This window comes from Ammospiza nelsoni, chromosome 2 (genome assembly GCF_027579445.1).
Source record: "Ammospiza nelsoni isolate bAmmNel1 chromosome 2, bAmmNel1.pri, whole genome shotgun sequence".
NCBI lineage: Eukaryota > Metazoa > Chordata > Aves > Passeriformes > Passerellidae > Ammospiza > Ammospiza nelsoni.
Genome location: NC_080634.1, coordinates 33,023,545 through 33,050,850, shown reverse-complemented (window position 1 = coordinate 33,050,850; position 27,306 = coordinate 33,023,545). Strand labels below are relative to the sequence as shown.

The 27,306-nt window shown below is 42.0% G+C and overlaps 1 protein-coding gene across 1 annotated transcript; it reads left to right on the top strand.

Annotated features, from left to right (window-relative positions):
- The first annotated feature begins 2,029 nt into the window (after positions 1-2,029).
- LOC132087661 (ovostatin-like) lies at positions 2,030-26,956 on the top strand. Its single transcript, XM_059494044.1, has 36 exons — positions 2,030-2,109; positions 2,607-2,790; positions 3,121-3,277; positions 4,427-4,479; positions 5,371-5,391; positions 6,440-6,608; positions 7,167-7,251; positions 8,069-8,180; positions 8,536-8,650; positions 8,854-8,963; positions 10,113-10,271; positions 10,641-10,868; positions 11,191-11,248; positions 11,722-11,867; positions 12,960-13,109; positions 13,674-13,844; positions 14,217-14,349; positions 14,970-15,066; positions 15,570-15,798; positions 16,363-16,486; positions 16,817-16,935; positions 17,381-17,432; positions 18,210-18,293; positions 19,147-19,323; positions 19,814-19,895; positions 20,311-20,467; positions 20,883-20,957; positions 21,944-22,109; positions 22,365-22,585; positions 23,155-23,370; positions 23,775-23,899; positions 24,076-24,166; positions 24,695-24,763; positions 25,694-25,799; positions 26,143-26,216; positions 26,939-26,956. The coding sequence occupies exons 1-36, from the start codon at positions 2,045-2,047 to the stop codon at positions 26,954-26,956; spliced, it is 4,398 nt and encodes a 1,465-aa protein (XP_059350027.1). The 5' UTR covers positions 2,030-2,044.
- The last annotated feature ends 350 nt before the right edge of the window (positions 26,957-27,306 follow it).

Genomic DNA, 27,306 nt, shown 5'->3' with positions numbered 1-27,306 from the left:
AACAATGAAAGAAATCTTGCATGGTTGACTAGAGACCCTATTGACCAAGCAGAACTTTATCTGTAGTTACCATGTTTCAGCATTGTTCCCCACACACCTGGGCCAAACCAAGCATTTCAACCTTTACCATGTCTAAACAAATCGTTACAAACTAATCTTCTAAAAGACAGTGTTATAGGAAGCAGTCATGGCCAAAATCACAGATTAACTCAGAGTTTTTCAATAATTTTTGTAGCTGTAATGACCAAGTTCTTTGCATTGATCTTATTCTGAATGCAGCAATTAACCCCTTCACAAGAAAGCTGAGAGTGCCTACGCCACAAATATATGGATACAGGTCTTGCACACACATCCAAGCTGGCTTTAGACTGCATGAGTGAGAAGGGGTACTAGAATTATATGAAATGTTAGCAGCCACAAAAGCATCAAAAGCAGGAAAAACCATGGAGTTTCAGAGACTCTTGTAATTTCCCTAAAGCCATTTGATGGTTCCCACAGGAAAGAAATACAGCTCTTTTCAGTAATAGTGAAATCTGAGATCAGGAAACCACACAGAAAGACACAGAAATTACTGTGACTGAGCAGCCCTATATGAAAACATTAGTTGCAGTCAAGTAGTATTACTTTAGTTTCTCACAGCAAGACAGATTTTATTTGTAAAGATAATCTTGTTCTGGTTGAACATATTAGTGCCTCAAATAAACCAAACCACAACCATTAAGGCACAATTTTTGGTGTCTAACTGTGGCTGCAGCAGAACGGTTTCAGTGGCAGAAAGATCTCAGTACTAAGCTCGTGGGACATTTTTTAACAAAGATAACTAAATCAAATTTAACTAAATCCAACAGCTCATTCTACTGTTGCCAAGGCTCCCTCTCATTGCTCCCTATCTACAAACGCACAGATGTGTGTGTGTGGGTGTGTGTGTGCACTACAGCAAAAGTATCTGAGGTCTGAAGTTATGGCTCAGGTAACACTCAAAGTTAGGCTGGCAAAAACCTCTTTTTGAGTCAAGAATGCAAGATAATCTGTCTGTGTACAGACATTTCTCCAACATTGCCCAAAACCAAGCACCTCTTCCAGTATCTGAAGCTACAAGAAATATGGAGAGAGACTACTTAAAAGCCCATATAGTGACAGGACAGGGGGGAATGGACCCAAACTGAAAGAGAGCAGGTTCAGAATAGATGTTAGCAAGAAATTCCTTACTGGGAACTTGGTGAGGCACTGGCACAGGTTGCCCAGAGAAGCTGCAGACACCCCATCCCTGGAAGCGTTCAAGGCCAGGCTGGATGGGGCTTTGAGCAAGCTGGTCTGGTGGAAGGTGTTCCTGTCCATAGTAGAAGGTTTGGAACTGGACGATCTTTAAGGTCCCTTTCAACCCAAACCATTCCATGATTCTATGAAATACAGACCTGGTGATGAAGTACCATCTCTCTAACTTTGCCAAAGAGCAATCTTCACAAGCTTCTTGAACATATGCAGCTGAGTTTAAAAGTGAAGCAAGGGAAAAGAGAGGTCAATGTATTATTTTAGTCAGAATCTGGTGACAAATATACAGAAAATTGGTCTACTTCAACCAGACTGTAAATCCAGTCGGTAAATTCCAAGAACAATGGGGGAAACCCTCAAATGTTAATCTGGTATGACAGACTTGGGTTTAGGTCACTTCATGCTTTTCAGTACTGTAACAAGTCTCAGCGTAAAACCCAAAGCCCCTTTTCTTGAAAACAAGGCCACTGGTGTGTGCAGACATTCAGAGAAGTGCAATGAAATGTTGCAGTCTGGAGACGATGGGTTGATTTTGGTTGCAGTAGTGTTAGGGGAGGTTCTTGCAAGGAGCAGGGTAGAGTGGGATCTCCACCCCTTGCTGCAGTTATAAAGGCACTAACATCAAAGGAAGGAGCCAGGGAGGAGTTGAACACCAAACTCCTTTCCTCTGGAGCGCTGGGTGAGGAATGCTGCAGAGCTATTAAACTAGTAGGCAAGGTTTTGTTTCATGGGAAGAGAACTTATCTCTTTCTTCTGACTCCCAGTGAGAAAAATGTGGCTGAAGTTTCTTTTGGCTATTCTTCTCTGGAATGCAGCAGCTGCAAAGGAACCTGAGCCGTAAGAACCACCCTCTTACTACTATTAGTGTTTGTGAAAAGGCTTTAAAGACAGTGCTAGTCTCTGCTAGTGATTTTTCTCTGAAACTTAAATACTGCCAGGGCTCATCTTTTGTAGCTGGAGAGCTAAAGCAGAATGGGCATGGCAAGTGAATCATTTTCATTTCATATGCTCAGACCTTCCACCAATTGCAGAACTTCCACGGGAGTTGATGTGTGCCCAGAAAAGGCAATAGCAGTAGTGACAGCAGGGTGCTTTACTGAAACCAGGTGGGCCCAGGGCTCAGATAAAGAGCAAAAGGGCGAGAGCTGGGGGCAATAGCTGGACTGGGCTAGTTCAGAGCTGCAGGACAGAGTGAGGAGCACTAGCAGTGTGTCCATTTAATCTAAAGTAATTGGTGGGTACTTAATAATAACGGTGTTGTGTGTTTGCTTTATCCTGATGAGGCTGCTTCTCCTTTGCATGTGAATGTGATCACTGATGTTGGGATTTCACAGACAGTATGTCCTGATGGTGCCTGCTGTCCTCCAAAATGACTCTCCAGGACAGGGTTGCCTGCAGTTCCATAACCTCAACGAGACAGTATCCGTCAGAGTAATCCTAGAATACAGCTCTGTTAATACCACTATTTTTAAGAAAACCATGACAGCCAGCAGTGGTCTACAATGCTTCAAGTTCAAGGTAAGTTAATTTTAATTTATGTCCCCATGGGAAAATAATGTAAACCAGGACAAGAAAATTCAAGCAGAGAGCGCAGAAAGGAACAAACAGGGAAAGAAATAAGACTTGTTAAAGGAAAAAGGAAGCATAGGAGATTATCATAGTAACAGAAAAGGAAGCATTTTTTGTAGACATAAGTAATAAGAAAAAGCCCATAAAGGTGATGAAGTTGGTTGAAGTGAGATTGTGTCTTGTTGTAGGAGCCGAGGCCACAGGTATTGCTGTTCAACAGGTTCTGGAGCAAATTACTTCAAGACTAACAACGTCCCCATGTTTCTTCTTTCTTCACAGATTCCTCCTGCCCACTCTGCACCCCTGGCTTTCATTTCCTTCTCTGCCAAGGGCAGCACTGTCAGCCTAGAGGAAAGGCGTTCAGTGATGATCTGGAACACGGACAGCATTATCTTTGTGCAGACAGACAAACCCATCTACAAACCAGGACAGACTGGTGAATGTCCACTCTGTATATAACATGGCCTAAGGAGGCAATTTCCTCTGACAGAATTTCTCTGTCTGGTGTTTTCCAGGCTGAGCTACATTCTAGGCAGTTTCTTCAGAGTTCCTGTTAAAACTATTACAGTATTTGCTGTGGAGATTAGGGAGTCATCTTCAGGATGTCAGGAGACTCTCATCCCATCATCTCTATTATTTCATTTGTCCCTTCCTCCCAGGTGACAGAAGCTATCACTGCTGCTCTTTCATTACTGATGACAGGCCAGGAGAGTGGGTAGAGATGATTAGATCAATACCTGGCATAAAACAATGCTTCCCTCTGTGGTGCTGGTCAGCATCAAAATAGCCTAAACAACAAGAGTGAAATCTGTTACTTTAAAATTAATTATAAGTTGTTAAAGACAAAATCATGCTATTTACCTTCTGGCCTCTGATGTGTTTGGACTCTAGATTTTTATTAGAGTTTTATTTTCTTGCAGAGTTGCATTCCTGCACTTATGTTATCCCCCTATGCATGCTTCACACATAGCCATTAAGCAGAGCTGCATTTTTCTAAATCCATTCCTGTATCAATTTCTAGGCTTTAAGGTTTCTAGCACACACAATAGGAAACCAGAGAAGAAGACTTATTCCCAGAGATTAGTCACATGCAGCCATTAGACTAGATTAGTTTTGCTTTAATTCAGATCTGTTCTATCTACATAGATACACAGAACGAAGAAAAGTTTACCAGTTGGAATTTCATGCCACAAAGGTATACAGTATGGGTTGTTTATTGGTCAAATGGCTTGGTTTTGAGCTGGGGCAAGCAGCGGACAAAACCAAATTATGAAAAGGTAATACAGTTCTTATTTGTTCAGTCATTCTTTTCTGTGAGGTTAAACTTTCATGAAAGTAAACTTTTCATTACTAACATTAAAGGAAACTTTTATTAAAGAGTACGTGAACTTGATGCTAGGGAAAACACCTTTAATCAAAGTCTGTGTAGGGCTCTTCTACCTTCAGATGCATTTTATTATGTGCATCCTGTGCAAGCAGGACTGTTGGAAGATCTGTGAAACTGGGAGTACTAATGAAAGCAAAACATCATGCTCAGCCACACAAACTATGGTCAATGCTAACACCCTGTTTCTTGCTTTTCCAGTGAGGTTTCGTGTTGTTGCCCTGGATTTAAATTTTAAACCTGTTCAGGAGAAGGTGAGTGACCAGTAATATTCCCCTGTATTTAAAATTGCTGGGAGACTACTTCTTCTCAAATTTTAGATAGAGGATTGCTGTGGATAAAAAGGGATGTTGCAGAGACTAAATGCCAAAGAATTAACCTGATTTCCTGAGCACACGGTGTAATCCAGCCTTTCATTAGAGTCACAGGGAAGAAGGCAAGTGTGCAGCAGTTTGAATTCCTGACACAACACCTTCTGTTATCGCTGGGAAAGAGGCTCAAACCCCCTCCACTTTGTTCCCACAGACATTATCTTAGCTCTGACCAGAAAGGCCACGGCTCAGTCTCCTGCTCTTACAGTTCAGCAAATGTTGCTTGCAGGCATCAGTAAATCATCCACCTGGCATTTTGCCTGTTTTAAAAATGGGGGAAATGAAAGAGAAATTGCTGCCACAATTATTTATCTCCTCAGAGGCATTATTTCCACTGCCAGCAGTCCCTCTTCATGCTCATAATCATAAGGAAATTACTGGAAGGGTCTTCACTGGCCTCCTTTCCTGCACTTGTAATGCAGGAGACAGCACAGTGGTAGCAAAAGAGCTGGTGCTAATAAGAAGCCCAAATCATGGTTTGTGTGCAGCTCTATAGCTCTGCTCACTCATACACACTGAGATTACACTAAAACCAGTATGATCCGAAACTGTCCTACCATTCTCATTTCATCTCTCTCCTTTATGCAAGCTTCTTATTGAAGTAAAATTGCTGTTAAACTGATTAAAATAGGAGATAAGGACCTCTGATGAATGGTGTTATACTGAATATTGTTATATACTTCTCACAAGTATATATTCTTTTCCTGAGGAAAAACAATTTGTGTTCGATCAGCCACCTAATATCTTCTTCCATTCTGTTTTTTCTTCTTTCAGTACCCTTTGATTGCAATTCAGGTAAGAAATTTTTGTCTTTGTACTGGATTACTCTGGGCAGATGTCCTTATATGAATGTCCTATACTGAATGTGTCCATACACAGACAAACGTCGCTGCTCAGTACAACAGCAGAAATTAACAAAAACTCCTTAAAACAAGGATACTCTGAGCTTGACATGGACAGCACACCTATAATCATTCCAGCAGTCAAAATTTGTAGTGTTCTTGTGTCTGCCTTTGATTCTTCTCCCCTTCCCCCAGTTTGCTCAACTTATTTTGGGGTATGTATTTTCAAAACTCTAGTGCTGCTAAAAACTATGAACAAATATATGTTGTGAATACAACTACTAACTATGTCAGTACTTTCGTGGCATTTTCTGGGGATTTTTAAAAGAATTGCAGTTCATGTCTAGACAGCATACTTGCAAGTTTTTGTGTTACACTGTGAAGTCAGGGGACTTTATTTTCTTTGCAGTGAGAACATACATCTTTTGAGCCCTCCACATGTTTTTCTTCCAGCCATGGCTGTAAAGAGCCAAGGAAATAGTGTGAATGAGTTTTCTTTAATCTAGCTAGCATAACATATACTGAGAGGAAAATGTCACCCCAGTGAATGCTGAAGAAAGGTTTCCTTCCTTCTTCTGGCAGCTGAAAAAAAAAAGCTGGGGTTGCTAAAGGCCAAGATTTGTGTGGGATAAACTTGGCTGAAGGGAAAGCACAAAGAAGATTTTCTTTCTCTCCCCTCTTGACACAAATCTAGAGCAACATATACTAAAGAGCAGGAAAGAGCAGTATTGTGCAACTTTCCCTGATGATTGAGACTAATAAGTAGGCTGGCAGAGAATGCCTAAATTGGGAACAATAGATGAGACTCTAACAACATTAATAATAACACGAATAATCAGAGTACAAAGACTCAATTTAACTCGATGCATGTGCATTAAGCAGCTTCTCCAGTGCATTAAAGCAACCTGCTCTGTTTTCTTCTCTGTTGCTGGTTTTGTGAGCTGGTAGCAAAAGATTTCCAAGGACAAAAACCCCTGAGTCTGTATTCTTTTTTTCTTCAGGATCCAAGGGGCAACAGGATCTTGCAGTGGCAAAATGTGAAGTCGGAGATGAACATTATTCAGCTGGAATTCCCACTCACTGAAGAGCCTATCCTGGGGAACTACAAAATTATTGTATCAAAGAAGTCAGGAGATAGAACAAACCACTCATTCCATGTGGAGGAATATGGTAAATGCCATCCTTTTTTTTTATTCAGTAGGAAATATTATCAGAGATGAGCCCATATCAAGCAACCTTCTTGACTGCTAAAACATCAAACAGCTTCCTGGCAAATGCAGCTTCAATTAATTGTCATTAAGAACTGGGGAGATTAAAAAAGAAAGAGAACAGTAAAAAAACCCCAAGAAAAATTTACAATTTATCACACAATTAGCCAGCAAAATAATCTGCACAAGAAATCAGCACATTGATTGCAAATTTCAATGAGACAAACTAAATTTTTCCCAGCTATGTCCATGAACTTACTTTGCCAAAACTCTGCAAGGCATCTAGACATCACAGCATTTGTTTCAGAAGTCCTGTCTTCTCTTCAAATTGTTGCAGAAATGCTTCAGTAAGCCTTTGCAGATCAGGCCAGCTCTTAATCATTTTGCCACCTGGGTTCTGATATCCCATTCCCTCTATTTCTAACAAGAAGATATATCCTTGTTTAGGTTTCATCTTGTGAGGGTCTGCAAATCTACAATATGCCAGTGTTGGGTTTTTTGTTTTTGCTCTTTATCCTAGTGCTGCCCAAGTTTGATGTCACAGTCACGGCACCAGAAAGCCTCACAGTCCTGGATTTGGAGTTCACAGTGAAAGTCTGTGGGTTGTAAGTACCAAGTGCAGAGTTGTCAGGAAATATGACAAAGTGGAAGAAATTCCCAAGGACTGGGTAAAGAGCCAAGAGGGCTTAGAGAAGAAGCCAAAATATGTAGGGCCTCAGAAGAGGGTTGACTTGGTCTTTGAGGGTTGACTTGGTCTTTGGAGCTTTCATTTATTTGTCTGCTCATGTCATTTTATTGTATAAGTGTTTGGTACCACATGGTGTTGTACAAGGTAGGTAAATCTTTTGAGGTGTTCCCTGGTAAAGTAGGATGTGTCCACTCCCAACAACCCACTTCAGAGGGAAACCTTCATAAAGCAGAGCAGCATTAAATTCTAGCAGGGATCTTATGGTTCCAGCTGTCTAACTCCCCCTCCAAGCTTGGTGCTTCAGAAGGACCTTGCTTCCACCAACACCAAGATCTTGTAATTTGGAATCCAGAGTTGAAATCCCAATCCTCTAGCAGATATGAGGAGTTTTGATTTGATTTCAGTGAGCCTGGAACTCCAGTTTAAGCTGAAGATTGGAGACAACAGTCTTAATTTGGTCAGTAGCCACATCTGTTCATTATGTTTTGTTTTTTGCATTCAAAGTGTAGCTTTGTTTCATAGGTTTAGGTGTGAAAAAGAACTAATTTTGATTTCTGAGTTGTATTTTGTATTTTGTTAAAGCAGGAGAGTTAGGAAAAACCTGTGAAACTATTCCATGCTCTGGCTTCCCAGCTCACTGCTGTCCCGAATCTATTCCTGCACACATTAGCTTAAGATTGTTTTTCAAGCATTAGCTCACAGACCTCATCAGATCATATTTCCTCTTCCCCTAGGTACACCTATGGCCAGCCTATTGAAGGGAAAGTCAAGCTCAGTGTGTGCAGGGATTTTGATTCATACGGGAGGTGCAAGAAAAGCCCAGTTTGTCAATCATTTACCAAAAATGTATGACACATAATTATTATTCCTCTTCATGCTTTTCCTCTCTTCTCTGTTCTTGTTTCTCTCCCTTTGCTCATCATGCTTTGCTTTCTCTCTTTCATGCTTCTCTTCACCCTACTCATCTCTTTGCTGTATGACTGCCTAGGAGCTCAGGGCACCTCATTTCTCTTCTTGGCCTCCTGCAGGCCTGATGGATTGACATGCTTCTTATTCATGACTCAGTTTCCCATAAACATGTATAAATCATGTTGAAAGTACTGGGAAAGGCTTCACTCACTAAAGAAGGATCCTGTATATTATCAACACCCTTTGCAAGCTATGATCCTTGACAACAGGATTTGTTTTCTTCCCTGTCCAGCTGGAGACAGATGGTTGCCTCTCTCATGTCTTCAGCTCCAACATCTTTGAGTTACATCGCACTGGTTACATGAGGAACCTTGACGTGAAAGCCACTGTGACAGAGAAAGGAACAGGTAATCCCTTCCAGGCAGGCAGAAACAGCAAAAGTGGTGTGGTCAAGAAGGAGAATAGGAGATAGCCTCTGCTTGCTGAGTACCAGAATGTCCCCCTGAGGAGGGTTGTTTTTGCAAGCACAGTGACCATCTCCAGGCAAACTCTGCAGATGCTCTGTGCAGGACAAAGTGCATCTTCTCCTGACTCTGGGCATGTCTTCCAGGCCTGCAATTTACAGCTGCTGAGGTTATTTCCATAACTCGGGTGGTGAGCACCATACAGTTTGAGAACATGGATCGCCACTTCAGAAGAGGAATTCCTTACTTTGGACAGGTAAGCAAGAGCTTGGAGGGCTTGTGCTGAAGATGATTGAGAGGCAATCACATAACAACAATGATGGCAACATCTAGGGGACTGTTTGGTTGGGGGTGTTCTCCCCAGTCCTTTTCCTTACATACAATGCCCTACTGGTAATTCTGAATGCTGAAGACTATTAGTTCATTCTGAGTCTGATTCTGCCAGAAACACTTGAAATCAGAACAATTCATTAGCTAGCATTTCTCTAACTTGCATTTTAAGCTTGCTATAAATCACTGCCTCTCCCTTCAGATCTGACCATCACATGCCAGCCAGACATGAATAGAAGCACTGGTGGATGAGGGAAGAAAGAGGGAAAGGAATTTAGAGCACACAAAAAAATCAAGGAAATAACAAGAGTTTCTGTCTCAGAAAGGTTTTTCATTATTTTGTTTCATGGCAATACCCACATAACTCTGTCAGTTGTTTAAAGGGTAGGGATAAATCTCTCTCCTTCGGTTCATTTTTTGCCAATGAGGAAAAAAATAAGGGGGACCAGTAACACTGAAAGGAGACGAAATTGTCTTTCAAAGGTGGGGTTTTTCCCCTCTGTAAAGTCTATATAACTTTCTTATTTGGTTTGCATTCCCATTCTGTTCTTTTTCTTTAAAAATATCAAAATTAATGCTCACTTCTAGCAACATAGAATTTACTTAATGTGATCTATTACTTGTTTAACACATAAACAGCAGAGACAGTGTAGACAGAATCAGAAAAATGTTTAAAGCAAAGATGTGGAGAAAAGGTTTTCACACACTGCAAATAGCAGCAGCAGACTCTCAAGACTAAGGAAGGAAAAAAAGGAAGGGAGAAATGAAAATATATATTTCAAACTGGAAATGTATAGTCAGAAGGGACTGATCAGGAAAGAGATGATTCATTAAAGTTCTTGCTCCACAAGAGGACATTATCAGTGGTGTGGCAGATGCTGAGGAAGCTCCTGCTCCAAACCTCATAAGGTAGCTCAGATAGTTGCCAAAAAGCAAAGACAGAAATTTCAGTCATCAAGTATGGCTTTGAAGGAAGACGAAAAAGTAATTCTGCTGTTTGGAGAGCAAAGGAGTGCAAAATATCAGTATCTACATACAGAAAAACATTCAACATGTTTCACATTCCCTTTTACAGATCAAGCTGGTTGACAAAGACAACTCTCCAATTTCCAATGAGGTCATTCAGCTATATGTCAATAACAGGAATACAGACAACTTCACCACGGATCATAATGGTGTTGCTCAGTTTAGCATTGACACATCCAAAATGCTTGATCACGAGATCAGTCTGAAAGTGAGTACAAAACAAGGCTGAATAAAGACAAAGAGAGAGATGGCTGCTCTCAAACTGAACACAAAAAAGGATGGAATTAGGTTTTAATTCTGGTAATAAAAATATGTTTTCTTCATCTTTCTTCATTGTGTACAGCTCTCAAAAACTACTATGAGAGGAGTGAGGAAAGCATCTGAGTTCTTGCAATACAGTGGCTTGAATGCAATGGCTTGCTGCAAGGCTGTTCTTTCCTCACCAGTTTTGCTTTAGATGCAGTTCTTATCTATATGCATTATGTGAACTAATCATTCTGATGTCAGAATGTGATGACAACTTCCCTAGTGACATGTGTTTGTTTTCCTTTTATTCCCCACTCCCTCTCCCATTCAGGCAGTTTATAAAACCAGTGACCACTGCCACTATGAAGGCTGGATAGAGCCTTACTACCCAGAAGCGTCTCTCTCCGTCCAGCGCTTCTACTCTTGGACTGGCAGTTTCGTGAGGATTGAGCCCGTGTGGAAAGACCTGAAATGTGGGCAGAAGAGGGTGATCACTGTGCACTATGTCTTAAACACAGAAGGATACAAGAGAATCAGCATCATGAACTTCTACTATGTGGTGAGTATGAGGTTGTGGGTTGGTTTGCTGAAAGGGCTTTGCTGGGCAGCTCTCTGGCAATCCATCCACAGGAAATTACAGCAGTGAGTCATCTTCATGGCATTCTCTGTCCCCCTTTTCCCTTCCTTTTGCTTCTGCTTTGTGACCAGCAACAAGGTCCCCAGCAGCAGCAGTGGGAATATTCAGCATGCCCTAAGGCTTATGTTTAAGCATTTGAGATCATCTCATTGTAGATTGTCCTGTCCACGCATAATGAACCTGATTGCTGCTTTCTCCCTCCAACTTCTGCCAACCCATACATGTCTTGATATTCTCTGCACAGGGCATGGCAAAAGGCAAGATTGTCCTTACAGGGGAAATTAAAGTTAATGTCCAAGCTGGTAAGTTAAGTTGCCAATCCATATTTTTGCATTAAAACAAACAAAGAAACAACCAAACACCCAGATGGTTGAATATAGCAGCAACAGGAAGGGCTGCATCTCTCTCCACCCATGCTTGTGTGCATGACAGTAGCACTACCACTAAGATCACCATAAAGTCAGGTTTAGTCCAGCAATTACTGAATTTTATGTTAGTCAAATAGTGTTCTCCAAAGATCTCCCCAAAGGATGACATAGGGAATGCAGACTGTCTGCTCTAGGGTCCTATCTGAATATGGCCACATGTTCAAATCTGCAATAAATCTGAGACAACCTGGATTGAATCCAGGCCCGTCACCTCCTGGAAAATTGTTCAGTTTATCATATTCAGATTGCTCCACTGACTGGTAAAGTTAGAGACCTGTTGAGTTTGGCTACTATTTCAGTAAATGTTTGATATTCCTTCTTATTGATGCCTTTATTTCTTCTGACAGGCCAGAATGGCACTTTCACCATTCCCCTTGTGGTCAGTGAGAAAATGGCTCCAGTCCTTCGGTTGCTGGTGTACACCTTACACCCTGACAAGGAGCTGGTGGCAGACAGTGTTCCATTGCCAGTTGAGAAGTGTTTCAAACACAAGGTGAGAGGCACTAAGATATAGCAAGCCTTACCTGCTGTCAGATAAATACAAATTCTTTGTGTATACATTCACAAGAGACTTCCAGTTTTGTTTCTTGTCTCCTTCCCCTTCTCTCTACATTACTCCTTTTATTTCTCTCTTTTCTCTTTGGCCTTATATCTTTTCTCTACCTCCTGGCCTTATTGCCAGAAGACATATCTTCCTTTAACATTAAAAACTTTTCAGGAGACCCACATAAATCCCAAATTATTCCTGACTCTCTTAAACTCTACTAGTGTTCGATTCTGTTTTTAGACTTTCTATTCTTCAACATAGTGAACACACTTTAGACTTATCCCACTTCATCATTCAATCTAATTTTTTACTCTTTTTTGTTGAAAAATACAATTTAGGTTTAGCAGAACTAAATACACACAGAAAAGAAAGCCAAAATAGTAGTCTGGAGTTTAAGTATTTCTTCCTCTGTTTTTTTATGGTACAGTTTTATTCATCATTATAAACTCAGATTTCACCAGTAATATTTTTCTAATCTTTAGCTCCTAAAAGCTAAAATGCATGAAATTGTAGAACAGGACAAACCAAGTGAAATGAAACAAAATGTTTCTAGTTGCCCCTCCTATTTTTTTCCACTTATCTTATACAAATGTGAAACAGATTTTGTTCCAAATAGATTCAAAATCTGTTTTATACATTTGCTAACATGGGCCATGGACCTAGGAAAAACATTATTTTCTCACGGTAGGGATTAGTGTATGTAGTCAAGTCATAATAATTTTCCATTTGATTTGATAATGACAACAAAAGAATCACACTTTGTTTCAAATCACTTGAGGTAGGCTTCATTTAAAGAATCTAAATATGCTTATTGCCTAATATCACAAGAATCTAAATATGCTTATTGCCTAAGTCCCTGTAATAACAGAGGCCTGGCCAACAGCTACAGCGGAGACCAGACATTCTCCTCCAGGCAGATCTTCTGTGCTTTAACAGAAAATCCTTCCACTGTCCTTCTTGCCCTCCACTCACACACACAGTCAGAGCAGCCCCAGCAGCATGGGTCAGCCATGCCAACGTCTGTTTGATGAATTTCAGGTCCACTTGGAATTCTCTGAAAAGCATCTGCACCCAGCTTCCAATGTCAGTCTGGTCATTGAAGCTGCTGCCAACTCCTTCTGTGCTGTGAGGGCAGTGGATCAGAGTGTGCTGCTCCTGAAGCCAGAGAAAGAGCTGTCCATGGAAATGGTAAGCTGCCAAATGCCTTGTCTCTTCCCGTTGCTTCTTCCTCCTCCATTACAGTGTCTCTCCACTTGAAATCATTAGACTGAGTTAGAGTTTTACAGCTTCTGGTACGTGCTGGTCATAAGCCATCTTTAGTAGGCAATAATCAGATTTTGTTTCCTGTGGACTGCAAGTCCTCTTTCATCTGGGATTTAGTTTAACCCGTGACTGGTCTCTGGCAGCACAACCCTCCAGCATATCTGCCACTACTCCCAGTTTTGTGCCATCAGCAAACTTGATGAGGGTAGACCCTTGCTGCAACATCCAGATCATCAAGGAAGATGTTGAGCAAGATTAGATCCAATACTGGAGTACCCTGTGGTACATCACTGGTTGCTGGCCTCCAGCTAGACTTTGTGCCACTGGTCACTGCCCTCTGATCCCAGCCATTCAGCCATTTCTCAGTCCAGGAAACAGGCATGGTTTCACACAGGTTATCATCTCAGTTTTGGCAATTTGAAGTATTTGATGGTGCAGTTAAAGTTGATGTTTACATGCTCACAGTTCCTGTTTCCTTACACCTCACAGGTTTACAGCCTGCATCCCCTACAAGACTTTCAAGGCTACGTCTTCCATGGTTTCAATCTAGAAGAAGATTCCAAAGAGCCCTGTGTCTCATCTGACCACATCTTTCACAAAGGCTTGTATTACACACCTGTAATGTCTGGATTAGGCCCAGATGTGTATCAATTCCTCAGGGTAAATGTCCTGTACATTACTTAAATATGCTTTAGTGAGTTTCTGCTTATGTAGCGTTAGATTCTGCAAACAGAATATTTTTATATTAGTAAAATACATCTTTATATTAGTAAAATATTAGTAAAAAATATTAGTAAAATATATTTTTATATTAGTAAAATATTAGTAAAACTCATACACAACAAACTCTCCTCTTAGATCTCTATTCTCAATTGATTCTGGTACCTGCTGTGATTTTCCAGCACACACAAAGCTCCCAACGTGTCTCTGGGCACCTCTGTGCTGGAAACACAGCAAGGGGAAAGAGGGAAGAATGGAACAAATCTCAGCTACAATGTGGTTACGGCTAACACTAAAATGTGTTTTTTACAGGATATGGGAATTAAATTTTTTACCAACTCAAAGGTTCGACAGCCAGTTGTGTGCACTGGTGAGACTGTAAGGCGTCAACCATTCATAGTGAATGCAGGGCACGTGGCTTCTGCACACCACATCAAATCATCAGGTAACACAGAGGACAGGGAAGAGATTTACCTTTCTCCTAAAGGAGGAGGTATTCTTGTTACACACACATGGACAGTACTCATTAACCACTTTGGTTTTTATATTAAATATAGGCCTGGCATTGAATGAGAAAGCTAAAGCTAATGGCCTATGCCCAAAAGAGTTTTTCAGGTCTACACTTCTGATTCATCTCCAGTTTCATCATGGGAATTGTTGGCAATTGGCAGTGTCACACAAAACTAACACTTGACATTGATTCCCTTCTGACCAGAGCTAGTTGGAAAAGACTGTGAGAATATGTGAACAGTAATCAGAGCTAAGAGTCGAGTGTTCTGAGTTCTAGCCCTAGGTCTCACGCTCATGAGAGACCAAAACACTTCAAGCAATGTTTTCTTTTTCCTTTGACGCCAGGTTATACCTAACTGAGGGATATATTAGCAGCATTTAATAATATTGGTGTGGCCATATGTGTATATAAGAATATTATATATTCTCAGTCAGAAGGTAATGGTAAAACACTTACTGTCCTTCATACTGGCCCATGCACATTCAAACCTGTCCTTTCTGGGCATCTCCATTATATGAACCAGGCTTTACTAAATTCTCATTATCTCTTACCAGCTGAAGCTGCTAGGGAGGAACGAGAGAGAGCACTCATCCTTGAGACTATTCGGGAATTCTTTCCTGAAGCTTGGATTTGGGATATAGTTCCAATTAAGTGAGTACTGCTTCTTTCATATCTTTGCCTTGCTTTAGGAATTACTAATTATGTTCTCTGATGTCCTGCAAGATGGCAATCCCTTGCCAACTCTTCTTCCTTTTTGGCCCAGAAGACCTCATTTTTCAGTCATCAGCTGCCCATCTGCCCTTCTCTTTTCCATGGTCTAATTCCAAAGATGTCCCTAAAGACATCTGTTGCCACAATGTGTATACCATGAGTCATATTCCCTTCCTCAGAAGGACGTGTTTATTTAAAATACAGATTTACAGAACAAGAATTCTGAGTTGTCCTTCCAAACTCCAGGATATGATGGGCAGAGGAACATTTAAATGGTTTAAAAATTCTCAAATTTTAGTGATAAATTCCAGGGATTGTATGTAGGATTTCTGCAGACAGAAGAGGGGTAGTTCTGGTCCTCAAAACTTGTTGCATATACTGAGAAGCAAGTTATCTGAAATTTACTGTTTCTGAAGCTTTCATCCTTTTTCAATTCCCACCAGCTCTACTGGAAAAGCCAGCATCTCATACACCATCCCTGACACCATCACCAAATGGAAAGCCAGTGCTTTCTGTGTGGAAGGGTTGGCTGGATTTGGCATGTCTGTGCCTGCCACCCTGACTGCCTTGCAGCCTTTCTTTGTTGACTTGACCTTGCCATACTCCATCATACGAGGAGAAGATTTCCTGCTTAGAGCCACTGTCTTCAACTACCTTGACCACTGCGTCAAGGTGTGTACTTCTGCCCACATTCCTAGACCTCATCCCATCTCCAAAGAAGCTGCAGCAAAATGATTGGTGCAGGTGGCTGGACCTGCTCTTGACTGAGGTACTGCTCATTCTAGCTGACAACAGATTATCCTGACTGGATTTGCCCTCTCAGAACAAAGAGTACAGAGCAAAGGGAGACCTTGTGAGCTGTAGTAGGCCAAATCTGTAAGGCAGCTGTATATCAAGATCCATAGAGAAAGGAAGCAAGTGCTTTGCACATTCACCATCCACAGATATGCAAGCCATCAATGGTTTCACTGGGGTCTTTTCCTTAAGAATCAGGTGTGCATAGAATGCTTAACATCCTGTGTTAACAGTGAGACTATTGAGAGAAGCAAGAGGGAAAACTGTTCAGGTTACATCTGATGGATGATTAATCAAACATCATCATCATCCAAGGCCTTAAATCTGCCCTACACTTAACTCCATATGTAAGCAGAGTGTCTCACCTCCTCTGACAATAAAGCACCATTTGCAATATGGTACAAAACCTTCATCCCATTGCATTACTCTTTCTGTTTTCAGATTAATGTCTCACTGTCAGATTCCCTTGATTATCAAGCCAAACTCATCTCCCCAGAGGATGATGGATGTGTATGTGCCAAGCAAAGAAAGACCTATGTCTGGAATATTTTCCCCAAAGAAATTGGTAAGTGTTTTGAATCTACTTAGTTTTATGTTCCAAGATTGATACTAATTTATATCTTACCTGAAAAAACTTAATGCTTTTCCAACCCAGAGAGCTTGGCCTACCACTGTTCTTCCCAGTTCTCTGGATTAAAAAGCTTCTCCACAGCTTCAGTGTCTTTATCATTGCCGTTTTTAGAGATCAGTTCTCTTCCCATATGTCTCACCTAGAGCGACTGACCATGCATTATGTTGAACTACTTCATCTTATTAATCAGATGAAATGTCTTACTTTGTTCATCATCCTGCATGGCAGAGGTCCATTTCTTTCCTTTTTTTGCTGCTATTTAAGGTAATGTGGTGTTCAGCATTACTGCAGAGACCAAGGATGATGAAGCTTGTGGAGACAAAGCTCCCAGGAACATCAGTATTGCCTACAGGGACACCCAGATCAGAACACTGCTGGTTGAGGTACTGCTGGCAGCTCTTACTGTTTGTCCTGCATTCCTTTTCCCGAGGAAACTAAAACACAGTGGGAGTACCAAAAGCGAGGAAAAGTTTTTCATGCTCCCTAAAGAACTCCTGGTATTGCTCCACCTTCATTTGTCTGGGACAGGGTCTGGCTGCTCAATCTATGACCAAGTCCACTCCTATCTGATGTCCTCTTCCCTGAGGATCAGTGGGTGTTGACATGCCTCCCTCATGCAGAGGAGAAACTGGAAATGAGGGGCTCCATCTGATGTGATCTCCCTTTTAGAAGCAGCCACATCATCCATGAACTTGCAAACTGTTGCTTCAATCCACTTGTTCTGTGACATAAGAGGTTGGGGAAGGGGGTGGCATGTTGACCCTGAATCTCTTCTGCATGCTTTTGTCTCATCCACTGCAAGTGTCTTTTCTTTCCATCTCCTTGCAGCCTGAAGGAATCAGAAGGGAAAAGACTCAAAACTCCTTAATTTGTACAGAAGGTAAGGGTCTTATATACCACTGTTGTGAGAAGAATTGAAAGGAAGTTTGGAGTCTGCACTCTTTCCTGCAGTGTTTGTTGATGGTTTCCCTTTCCTTTTTCCCAGATCTGTCCATATGACAGCTAATATGAGTGTAATATGAGTGAAAAACATGTTCCCTGCTACCAAATTCTTGTGTGGTCTGGTGCATATCACTGAGGCAGCATCTGTGCCTTGCCCATATGTGCTCAGGTGTTGCAGAAAGGCTGTTATGAAGCTCTCAAAGGGAGATGACCTTTCTGTGCAAATTATGTCCAGTGTTTCTTTCACTCATGTTGAGTGCTGTCCTCTATTCCATGGATACCTGTATCTTACAGCTTTCCACCTCTGGTGGGAATGGGAGAGGGAATGTAATGTTCCTTCCCACACCATCTCAGTGCTGATGGCAAACAGCTCCTAAGGTTTCCTGACTGGCCTAAAAGAGGTAAAAAATCTGCTCTACCAATAGTGTCACTGAATGAATTCCCAGGGGTCACAGGTAACACAACCTGTGATCACCAACCTTACCCTGTTTCACTGGTTTCTATTGAGCAATGACAGTGACCTGACCACTTGATCTTTTATTCACAATTTCAGTTTTGCTGTGTCCCCTTCTCTCTTCGTGTTCTTGGTGAATGCTGTGAGTTTCACTTTATTGCTGTCACTTGTGTGCAATTTTGTACTGTGCAATTTGTAACAGGAATGTTTCACTGTTATAATTAGTATTCCTCTACAAATGACAAATATTTTTCTCCACAGATGATGCAGTTATTCAAGACATATCTCTAGAGCTACCTACAAATGTTTTGGAAGGATCAGCCAGAGCCTCCTTTTCTGTTGTTGGTAAGTATATATTTAATAAAAAATAAAAAAAAAAATATATCAACACAACATGAAAGCTCTTTCAGGATTCAAAATGTGAGTTTCCACTCTAGTGTGGGAAACTTTTGAGAAAAGAGACTGATTCTCATCTTGTCCAGCAATGCTCTGCATCAGCAAGATGAAGTTTAAATACCAGTTGCATCACTCTTCACTATTCTGTTTAAATTTAGTGCATTTGAAAGTCTTTCTCTGAAGCAGCAGCACAGTTCTGACTTATGACCTCAGCCAGATTCATACCAGTATGGTGTTTTTCCACACACTCACCTACAAATCAGAGATGCTAGTAGAATCTATTCAGTCTGTTCAGAATATGGATTTGGTTACACGACTCACTAGCCATAAAATCCTTGCTTAGTGACTTTTAGAAGCTCTTTCCAGAAACCGCTTGCTGGGTCTGTGCTACTTTTCCTAGAAATAACAACTAAGAGGTGGTCTGTGATACATCTACATTATCAATGTCCCTTTGCAGCATTAGCTGTTAATTTTGCAATAAATGCTTGCAATAATTAGCTCTGGCTATTCCCTTCCATCCTCTGGTAACAGAAGTTTCCTGTAAGTTCCCTTCATTTCCAGCAAGAAGTATCTGCTTGAAGTGGCACCTGAACAAGGAGTGTTTCTGGTAAGGGCAATTTAGACTATGCAAGGAGAGGCAGGGAAAGGATTCTTTGTTGACTGCAAAGCAGAACAAAGTTGTCTTTGGAAGCCTCCCAACACCTGATAGGTTTCTATGACTCTGCCTGTGAAATGGAAATTACTGGTAATTTGAGTGACCACGAGTTGTGCTGATCCCCCTCTCTCATCTCCTCTTCCCCAGGTGACATCATGGGCACTGCCATGCAGAACCTGCACCAGCTCCTCCAGATGCCCTTTGGCTGTGGGGAGCAGAACATGGTCCTGTTTGCCCCCAACATCTACGTCCTGGACTATCTGAACAGTACAGGGCAGCTGAGCAGGGAGGTCAGATCCAAGGCCACTGGATACTTAGTGAGCGGTGAGAGCTTTGTGGTTCCCTTACAACGTGTGCTGAGATTCCTGCTGAGGGCCTGTGAGCAGCAGCAGCAGCATGGCAGGTGGCATCACAGCTGTAGCACAGCCCAGAGACCCAAGGATTTGCCCTGAACAAGACGTTTTTTACTTTCCTTTATCTTCTTATCTTATGTCTTTTTGCTGACATTCAACTGCCATGTTTTTCCTTTGAGGTTTTGTCTTCCAATCCCCTTCTCTTTTCCCACTCAGGCACAACATGTATCCTGATCCTGTATGCTTATTTGGAGCATTGAGCTGATAGAGCTCTGCCTATTCTCTCAGTGTTTCTGCCAGACAAGATGTTCCATACTTCCATTCATAGGATCCCTCAGAGCTCCCCTTCTGCTTGTTAGATATACATTGCCTTTCCATTCTTTCCCAGACAAATATGTCAGCAAACAAAATAGGGTTTTGCTTTTACATCCAAGAACACTTCCTTTTCCATGTTCTTGCAGGCTACCAGAAGCAGCTGTCATACAAACGTCATGATGGGTCCTACAGCATCTTTGGCACCAGAGATAGGGAAGGGAACACTTGGTAAGTGACTGGGGGCAGAATTGGCTCAGAGATGAATTTACATTCAATTATTATGGTGCAGGTAAGAGGCAGCTTTACTGGCTGAATCAGATGTACAGAGCTGTCTAGGACTGGGCATTGGGAAGTACTAAAGGAAATGTCTCTCCATCCTCTGCCAGGCCAGGTGCATGAGAAGAAGTTGATCCCTAAAGACCCAGCTGACTTTCTGATTCACACTCCTGCTGTCTCCAATGAAAGCCATTGCACTGCGGTGCTCTGTAGACAGGAGCAGCCACAGAGTGTGCTGGACATTCTCCCCATGTCCCATCTAGCTACCACTCCTCTAACTATTCTCTCTCTCAGGAGCACGAACAGGAGGGCTGATTTCTTGTGTTTCTTCCAGTGCTCATCTCACATCTTCATCCTTCCCTTGCAGGCTCACTGCCTTTGTGTACAGATCATTTGCACAAGCTGGTCGCTTCATCTACATTGATGACCGTGTCCAGTCTCAAACCCTGCTGTGGCTGTCCAGCAAACAGAAGCTAGATGGATGTTTCCGGAGTGCTGGCACACTCTTCAACAATGCCTTGAAGGTAGCAGAGAATTACTACTTGGTCAAATTTATACTTTTTCATTAAGAATATGTTCTCCTATTACTGCCAAAAACTATAAATTGCTCGAAATACCTGTCTTCTTCCAAGGGCTAATTCTCCGCATCTTATAATGAATATTTTCAGCTCAGTCAGATTTTGTACACCTGCTTTACATGTTATGTGCACCTGAGATAGGGTTACAGGAGTGCAAGCTTGAAGGAGTGATGTTTTTGGATTTAATAAGAAAAGGCTTCCCTGGATTTGTGAGCTATTCAAGACCTATGTGACTGCTCTCTTTCCCTTCAGGCTGCCTGTAGAACTGTCCATACTCTCTCAGCTGGGACATGGCAATTAATATTGAAAGGCTCTCATCTGTGGCATTTACAGATTATTCCTCTCTCCATGTTGTTTCCAGGGAGGAGTAGACGACGAGCTGTCGCTTTCTGCCTACATCACCATTGCCATGCTGGAAGCTGGGCACTCCAGCTCGGTGAGGAGACTTATCTGATACTCAGATGGAACTGGTCCCCAGCTGTTGCCTTGGGTCCAGCACCTGCTAAATTGTCTAGGTAGTAAGAGAGAGAAAGAGAGGGAGAGAGCTCCCAGAGTAGGGGACATGCTCTGTATCTGCACTGGTTGCTGTGACAGAGAAAATCTCCATCTCTACATTTCTTAAACCACCAGTCTTTGAGCAGAAACTGTACATACCTCTGTGGGATTACATCTTCTATTTGCCAGTCACAAAACATTTAGTGACATCCTTTAGTTTCCAATAAAAAGACTTGATAGGTAGAAACCTACACATGACAGGTAGTAACCCACACACCTTGGCTTAGCTTCAAATTCAGCCCAGTCAAGAAAGTAAGTTGTTGCAGGTAAATCTATAAAATCTACAAATGGAACTAAAAGGTATCCTGGAAAAACAAATGTCCATCAGAGCAAAAGCTGATCTGTCCTTTTCAAAATTTGGCAGTACAAAGGTGACTAGAGAGGAGATGTTAGACTTCAATACATGAGTTAGCCTCCACTTTTTCATATCCTTTCTGGAGACATGGAGTCAAACTGTAAATTTTTTGTGGGTGTAAACCTAGTACAACATTGCAGAATTAAAGTTACACCAAAGTCAGTGAGGATAGAAATCACTAAGTTAGATTTGTTCAAGACAACAAACTCTTGACTATAGAAATTCAGAGCAAATAATTATCATGGAGGTAAGCAGAAAGAATTATCTGTGAAATCTATGGACCAACCTTGTCAAGAACACCATTAAAAGCTACTTGATTTGTTTGATGCTTCCTGTGAAATCTCTCCTTGAATAATTCTGTATTCTCTTTCCTGAAGTCATTATACAAGCTCAAGTCCCACTGTCATTGCTGTGATAGTGACAGGATGAGGAACAAGTTTAAAGAAAATAAATTTTTGAGCAGGTGAAGACTACTATCCTGAATTAAACCCATATGCTTTTTTGTTTTTAAGTACCCTGTAATCCGAAATGCCTTTTTTTGTCTGGAGACTGCATCTGAGAAGAATATCAGTGAAGTTTACACCCAGGCACTCATGGCCTATGCTTTCTGCTTAGCTGGCAAGTCAGAAAAATGTGAATCATTCCTTGAAGAGTTACAGAAATCAGCAAAGGAAGTTGGTGAGTTTCGGTCACTTGGGGAATTTGGGAAATGGGAAGATGGAACAGATCTTACTGATGGTCTAACCTTGACAATATTGAGAGAGTGGGCACATGAGCCAAACCACATGAATGATCTGTGGACTTAATCTGCAGTGCATTCATTGATGTGCAGGGAGTCCTTCTGAGGAAGAAGCCCAGACGCAGTGAGACTCCAAGGCAGTACAGAGCAGTGGCACCTGTAATCAGTTGTGGTTCCTCTCTTTGTTTATTCAGATGGCTCACAGCACTGGGAGCAGGAGCAGAGGTCTCCATCAGACAAATCTCCCTCCTTCCTTGACCATGCCCCTTCGGCTGAGGTTGAGATCACCAGTTACGTGTTGTTGGCATTGCTCTACAAACCCAACCGGCATAAAGAGGATCTCACCAAGGCCTCGGGAATTGCACAGTGGATCATCAGGCAGCAGAATCCCTATGGAGGTTTCTCTTCTACCCAGGTGCCAAAACTACCTTCCACTCCACAGCTAGTCCTAGGAATTGGGGCACGGTTTTAGGGTTCCAGCAGGGCTCTGACTACCTAGTTCTGTTTCTCTTTTCTAATTGCTGTCTGAGAGAAACCAAACCTTCATATTAGGAGACCAAAATACTTTTTTCCCCCCTCTTCTTAACTATAGAAAGTTTGAAACCCTACAAGAGTAATTTGACTAGCAATAAATACATATTTGTGTAGGGGATGAGCCTAGAAAACACCAAGTCCCATCTGTCAGATGACCCATGAGTTGTGTATAGCTCCCCAGAAAACACAGACTTCCCCACTATGAAAAACTCTAGAAGTGCACTCTGCTTCTCAGATTTTATGTTCTGAGACCCTTGTGTCGGGAGAGAGATTCTCCTACCCTAAAGCATACATGAGGGAATGAAATGGCTCCTTTTGTACAGGAACCCTGGAATTATACACTAATTCAGGAAGAAGCAAGTGTGATGGGTATTGCAACAGTGACTTTGATCTCCTCTGCACTGGTCATGCTGTGTAGCCAATTGTCTTTTATTATTTCTTTTTCTTCAGGACACAGTCATTGCTCTTCAAGCACTCGCTGCTTATGGAGAGGCCACCTACAGTTCTGCTTCACAAAACAGAGTCAAGATCACTTCCCAAAAGCCATTTGAGAAGGTATTTTTTGTCAACAACGAGAACAGGCTCCTGGTGCAACAGACTCCCCTTCCAGAGGTCCCTGGGAAATACAGCCTGACAATGAATGGCACTGGATGTGTATTTATGCAAGTAAATGTCTGCTTTCTTCTTCATTGTGTCTCTTATTTTGCATACAAGATAGTCATTGTTTTGATGATTTTCTATCTGACTCCTCTTTATTTTTCCCAATTGTTTGATTTCCCTAAACCATTTAAAGACTCTTTTTTCCATCCCACATCTCTGAGTCCTGGGGAGTCCTGGCATGGAAAAAGAGTCCTTTCTGATCAACATGTGGCTTCTTTCTGGGAGGCGACTCTGAGTACAAGCACCTTCATTGTTAAAGAGCAGAAGTCACATGTTCATCATTGATATAAGCAAGCATCTTCCATATAAAACCAAGTGTAACATTGCCAGAAAACTTCACTAAGTCTGTTTTCTTGGAATGCAAAAAAAACTTTGGCATTCTTGAACAAAAGGGTTTTTTCCTCTTCCAGATAGCATTGAGATACAACATTCACCTTCCAGAGGGGTCCTCTGGATTTCTGCTTTCAGTACAGACATCAAATGCTTCCTGCCCACAGGACAGACCAGCAAAATTTGATATTGTCCTCGTAAGCAGGTAATGTGCCACCAGCAAACCCGCTGCACAGATGACAAGGCACACAGAGAACATTGCTGTGTGTTTTCACTGCAGCTGATGAAGTCAAGAACCACAGGCTAATCGATATGCTGCTGGTGTCAGCCTGTTAGACACAGAGTCCCCAAAGACTCTGACAGGGCCCTCTGTTGTTTCAGCTACACGGGGAAACGCAGCAGCTCCAACATGCTCATCATTGATGTGAAGATGCTTTCTGGCTTTGTTCCTGTTAAGTCATCCCTGGATAAGGTAAACTTAGAGGAGCAAGGCTACATTACCAGAGGCATGGTTAAGAGCCATTCAGCCACAGACGCTGTGAGGTGTTTGCATGGCTGCACTGTTCATTCCTGGGTGGAGGGAATGCCCTCCAGGGAGCTTCAAACACACTGACCCTCCTGTATTTAAAACTAGGAAGGGTTTCAGCTCAAGCCCGAGCAGCTGGCAGCCACAACTGGGCACTGCCCAGGTCGGGAAAGGGTGGGAAACCTCTCAGACTAGCTCTGAAATGCAGATCGCACCAGAGTCAGGTAGAATTCCACGAGTGAATTGCAGCGACTTGTGCATTTGGAAAGAGCTCATACCCCCCGCTAAGTCAAGTGGTAGATTTTTGTCCATCCTTTCAATCTATTGGACTCTATTTGGACTCTAAAAGTCAACTACCAACCCTTGAAACTTGACTAGGAGAAGAATGAATACCAATGCAGCAGTAGGGTCTGAGGCAGCACTTGTTTTGTAATGTTTTACAAATATATTTATCTCCATTTTCTTGATTTAAAGCTCATTGGCAGTCGAACAGTGATGCAAGTAGAAAACAAGAAAAATCACATTCTCCTTTATCTGCAAAATGTAAGTTCTGGTCACTGTCTATTTGATTTTCACAAAGGATGGAAACAGCATGTAATAGGTATAACCACAATATGGATATCCCCTATATGGTGCATTATCATGTTCTCTTCCTCAACAGTCTTCTACTGTTATCACTAAGCTGCTTGCTTCCCAAACTGCATGTAACTTTCCAACCTTCCAAAGAGCTTCAAACTGACAGCTGTCCTGCCACAACTACAAAATCAAAAATGTTCATTTAAAAAAAAAATAGCACATTGAAATTAAACAAAATTCTTTCTTATTTTAGCAAAAAGCAGATAAACACCAGAAAAGTAGTTCCCTTGGGTTTATGCCTCTTTGGTAGGCTTCTTATAAACCTCGGTCTTTCCAACAGGACGTGAAACACTGCTTTCATTCTCCTCTGGAAAGATCTTTTTTGCTTCTCTTACACTAGATCATTGCAAAATTCTGCTTGTAATTTAATCCCTGAATCAGAATTTGCTTAGCAAATAATTTACTCAGGGCACTGTAGAACTAACAGAAGCCAATACCCCAGTGACGGACTCTGCAAATTGATTCCCAGTTTCTTGGTGGCACATAATGTCCATGTCTGAAGTGGAAGGAATTGGAATACCAAACTTTATTATCCTGACTGTTGCGAGGTCCTGGAAAATTAAACTCAGTCCTTTTGGACAATTTTCCCACCTCTGGCAATAGGATATGCAATAATTACAGAATCAGGTGATACAAGCAGCACAGAAAAATCTATTAACTTTTCAGTTCAGTTTCACTTTGGACTCTCCAAGCGTGTTTGGATAATGGCTGTCCCATATCTGTGGGTGTGGCATCAGTGGGATTTGGAATACGCAGCCTGTCAGTTACCACCCTTGTCTGCTCTGGATGGTGCTGTACAAAAAAAAGACTGATGTGATCTCTGACCTTCCATCCCAGCTCTCACAGAAGAAAAGGAAGGAAATCACTTTCTCGGTTGAGCAGGACTTTGTAGTGACCCACCCCAAGCCAGCACCTGTGCAGATTTATGACTACTATGAAACAGGTATGGCTTTGATTTTAACCAGCGTGAGGAGTGGGGACAGGGACAGCAGAAACAGTGTGCCTTAAGGGACAGCCGGAACCAGCCCTGCTGCAAACAGCACTCCTCTGCACTCCATCAGCACCTGAATCTAGGGCCAGGGGAGAGACTCATTTCACTTTATTCACCTTGGTCTCATGCCCAAGGTGATCAGCAGGCATGACTAGAAAGTTATTTAAATACATGCACCAGAACAAAGGATATTTCAAGGATCTCCAGTTTAAGCATGAATAGGTTATATCCATCTCCAGGGAAAGGCACAAGAGCTCTCCAGGGTAACAAGAATGTTTCCATTCTTCTTCTCCAGAAGAGTATGCTGTTGCTCAATACTCATCGCCTTGCAAAGAGGTTGTTGCAGAAATGGACTGTGGATTCAAAAAGGTAAGTGAAAGCCAGAAAATAACCCAACAGGCAGATAAGAAAGTGAACTATAAAGCAGCAACAGCAGAATGAGTAGAACAGGAACTATTCTCAAATAAATGAAGTCTCCTTAAGGCTTCTCAGAGAGCAGAGACAGTGGCCAGGTCCTGTCCCATGAACCAGTGGAATCTAAGTGGGGACCACGCTGCTGTTCATGGGAAGAGCTTAGCATCTAGAATGAAAGCCAAAGTGCAGAATAATGGAAAGACCGGGAAATACCTTCAAAGCTTCCCCAAAAGCACAGATACGTACCAAAGAACCATTTACCTATGGCCATCCTCAAAAGTCTTCCCTCTGGAGCCTATGCTTCCCAGACCCAAACAAGGTTTTCCACATGGACTAACAGAAACATTTTCTGTGACAGTAAATACATTTATCTGAGGAGAACACCAGGTGACATGAATCATGCAGGCAGTGTATTCACTAGTCAGAAGATGATGCTGCTGGGCTGTAGAGGAGGTCAGGTCTGCATCCTGCTCACCACAGCAGTTCTGCTGGCTGCTGTCTCATGAGCAGTTTCTCAGGAGTCCAGGAACAGCTTGCTGCAAGACCTTGGTCCAACTTTTGTCTGTTTCACACAGAAAGAACTGACTACCCTGTATCTTGAAAAAAATGCCTGTGTTTTGTAATTTGCAACTCTTGGTTCTCATTGAGGTTATTTTCTTTTGGATTTTCACCTGCAGGAGCACCATAAATGTTGAACAAGGGGTCAAGAACCCTATTTTCTTCTGTCATGAAGTCCTGGAAAAAGCCATTGCATCACAGTGGGACTCCGTGGTGTTGATTGAGCTAGTGTCTGACTCTGTTTCCTTTCACAGCGCATCTCTCCAGCTCTGTAGCACAATCATGTATACCTTTCCACCAATAAACCTCCCTTTTACACTGGGCATTGGCTTTTTTTCAGTGTCACAGAGGAGGCATTTTGATGATAGCCCACATGCCATGACTGCTGGCTGGGGGAGAATGAGGAGAGGAACACCCTTGTCTTGCGTGCAGCACTCTGCCTTGTCCCTCAGCTACAGCTGATAACCCCTGGCCACTCCTGCAATAC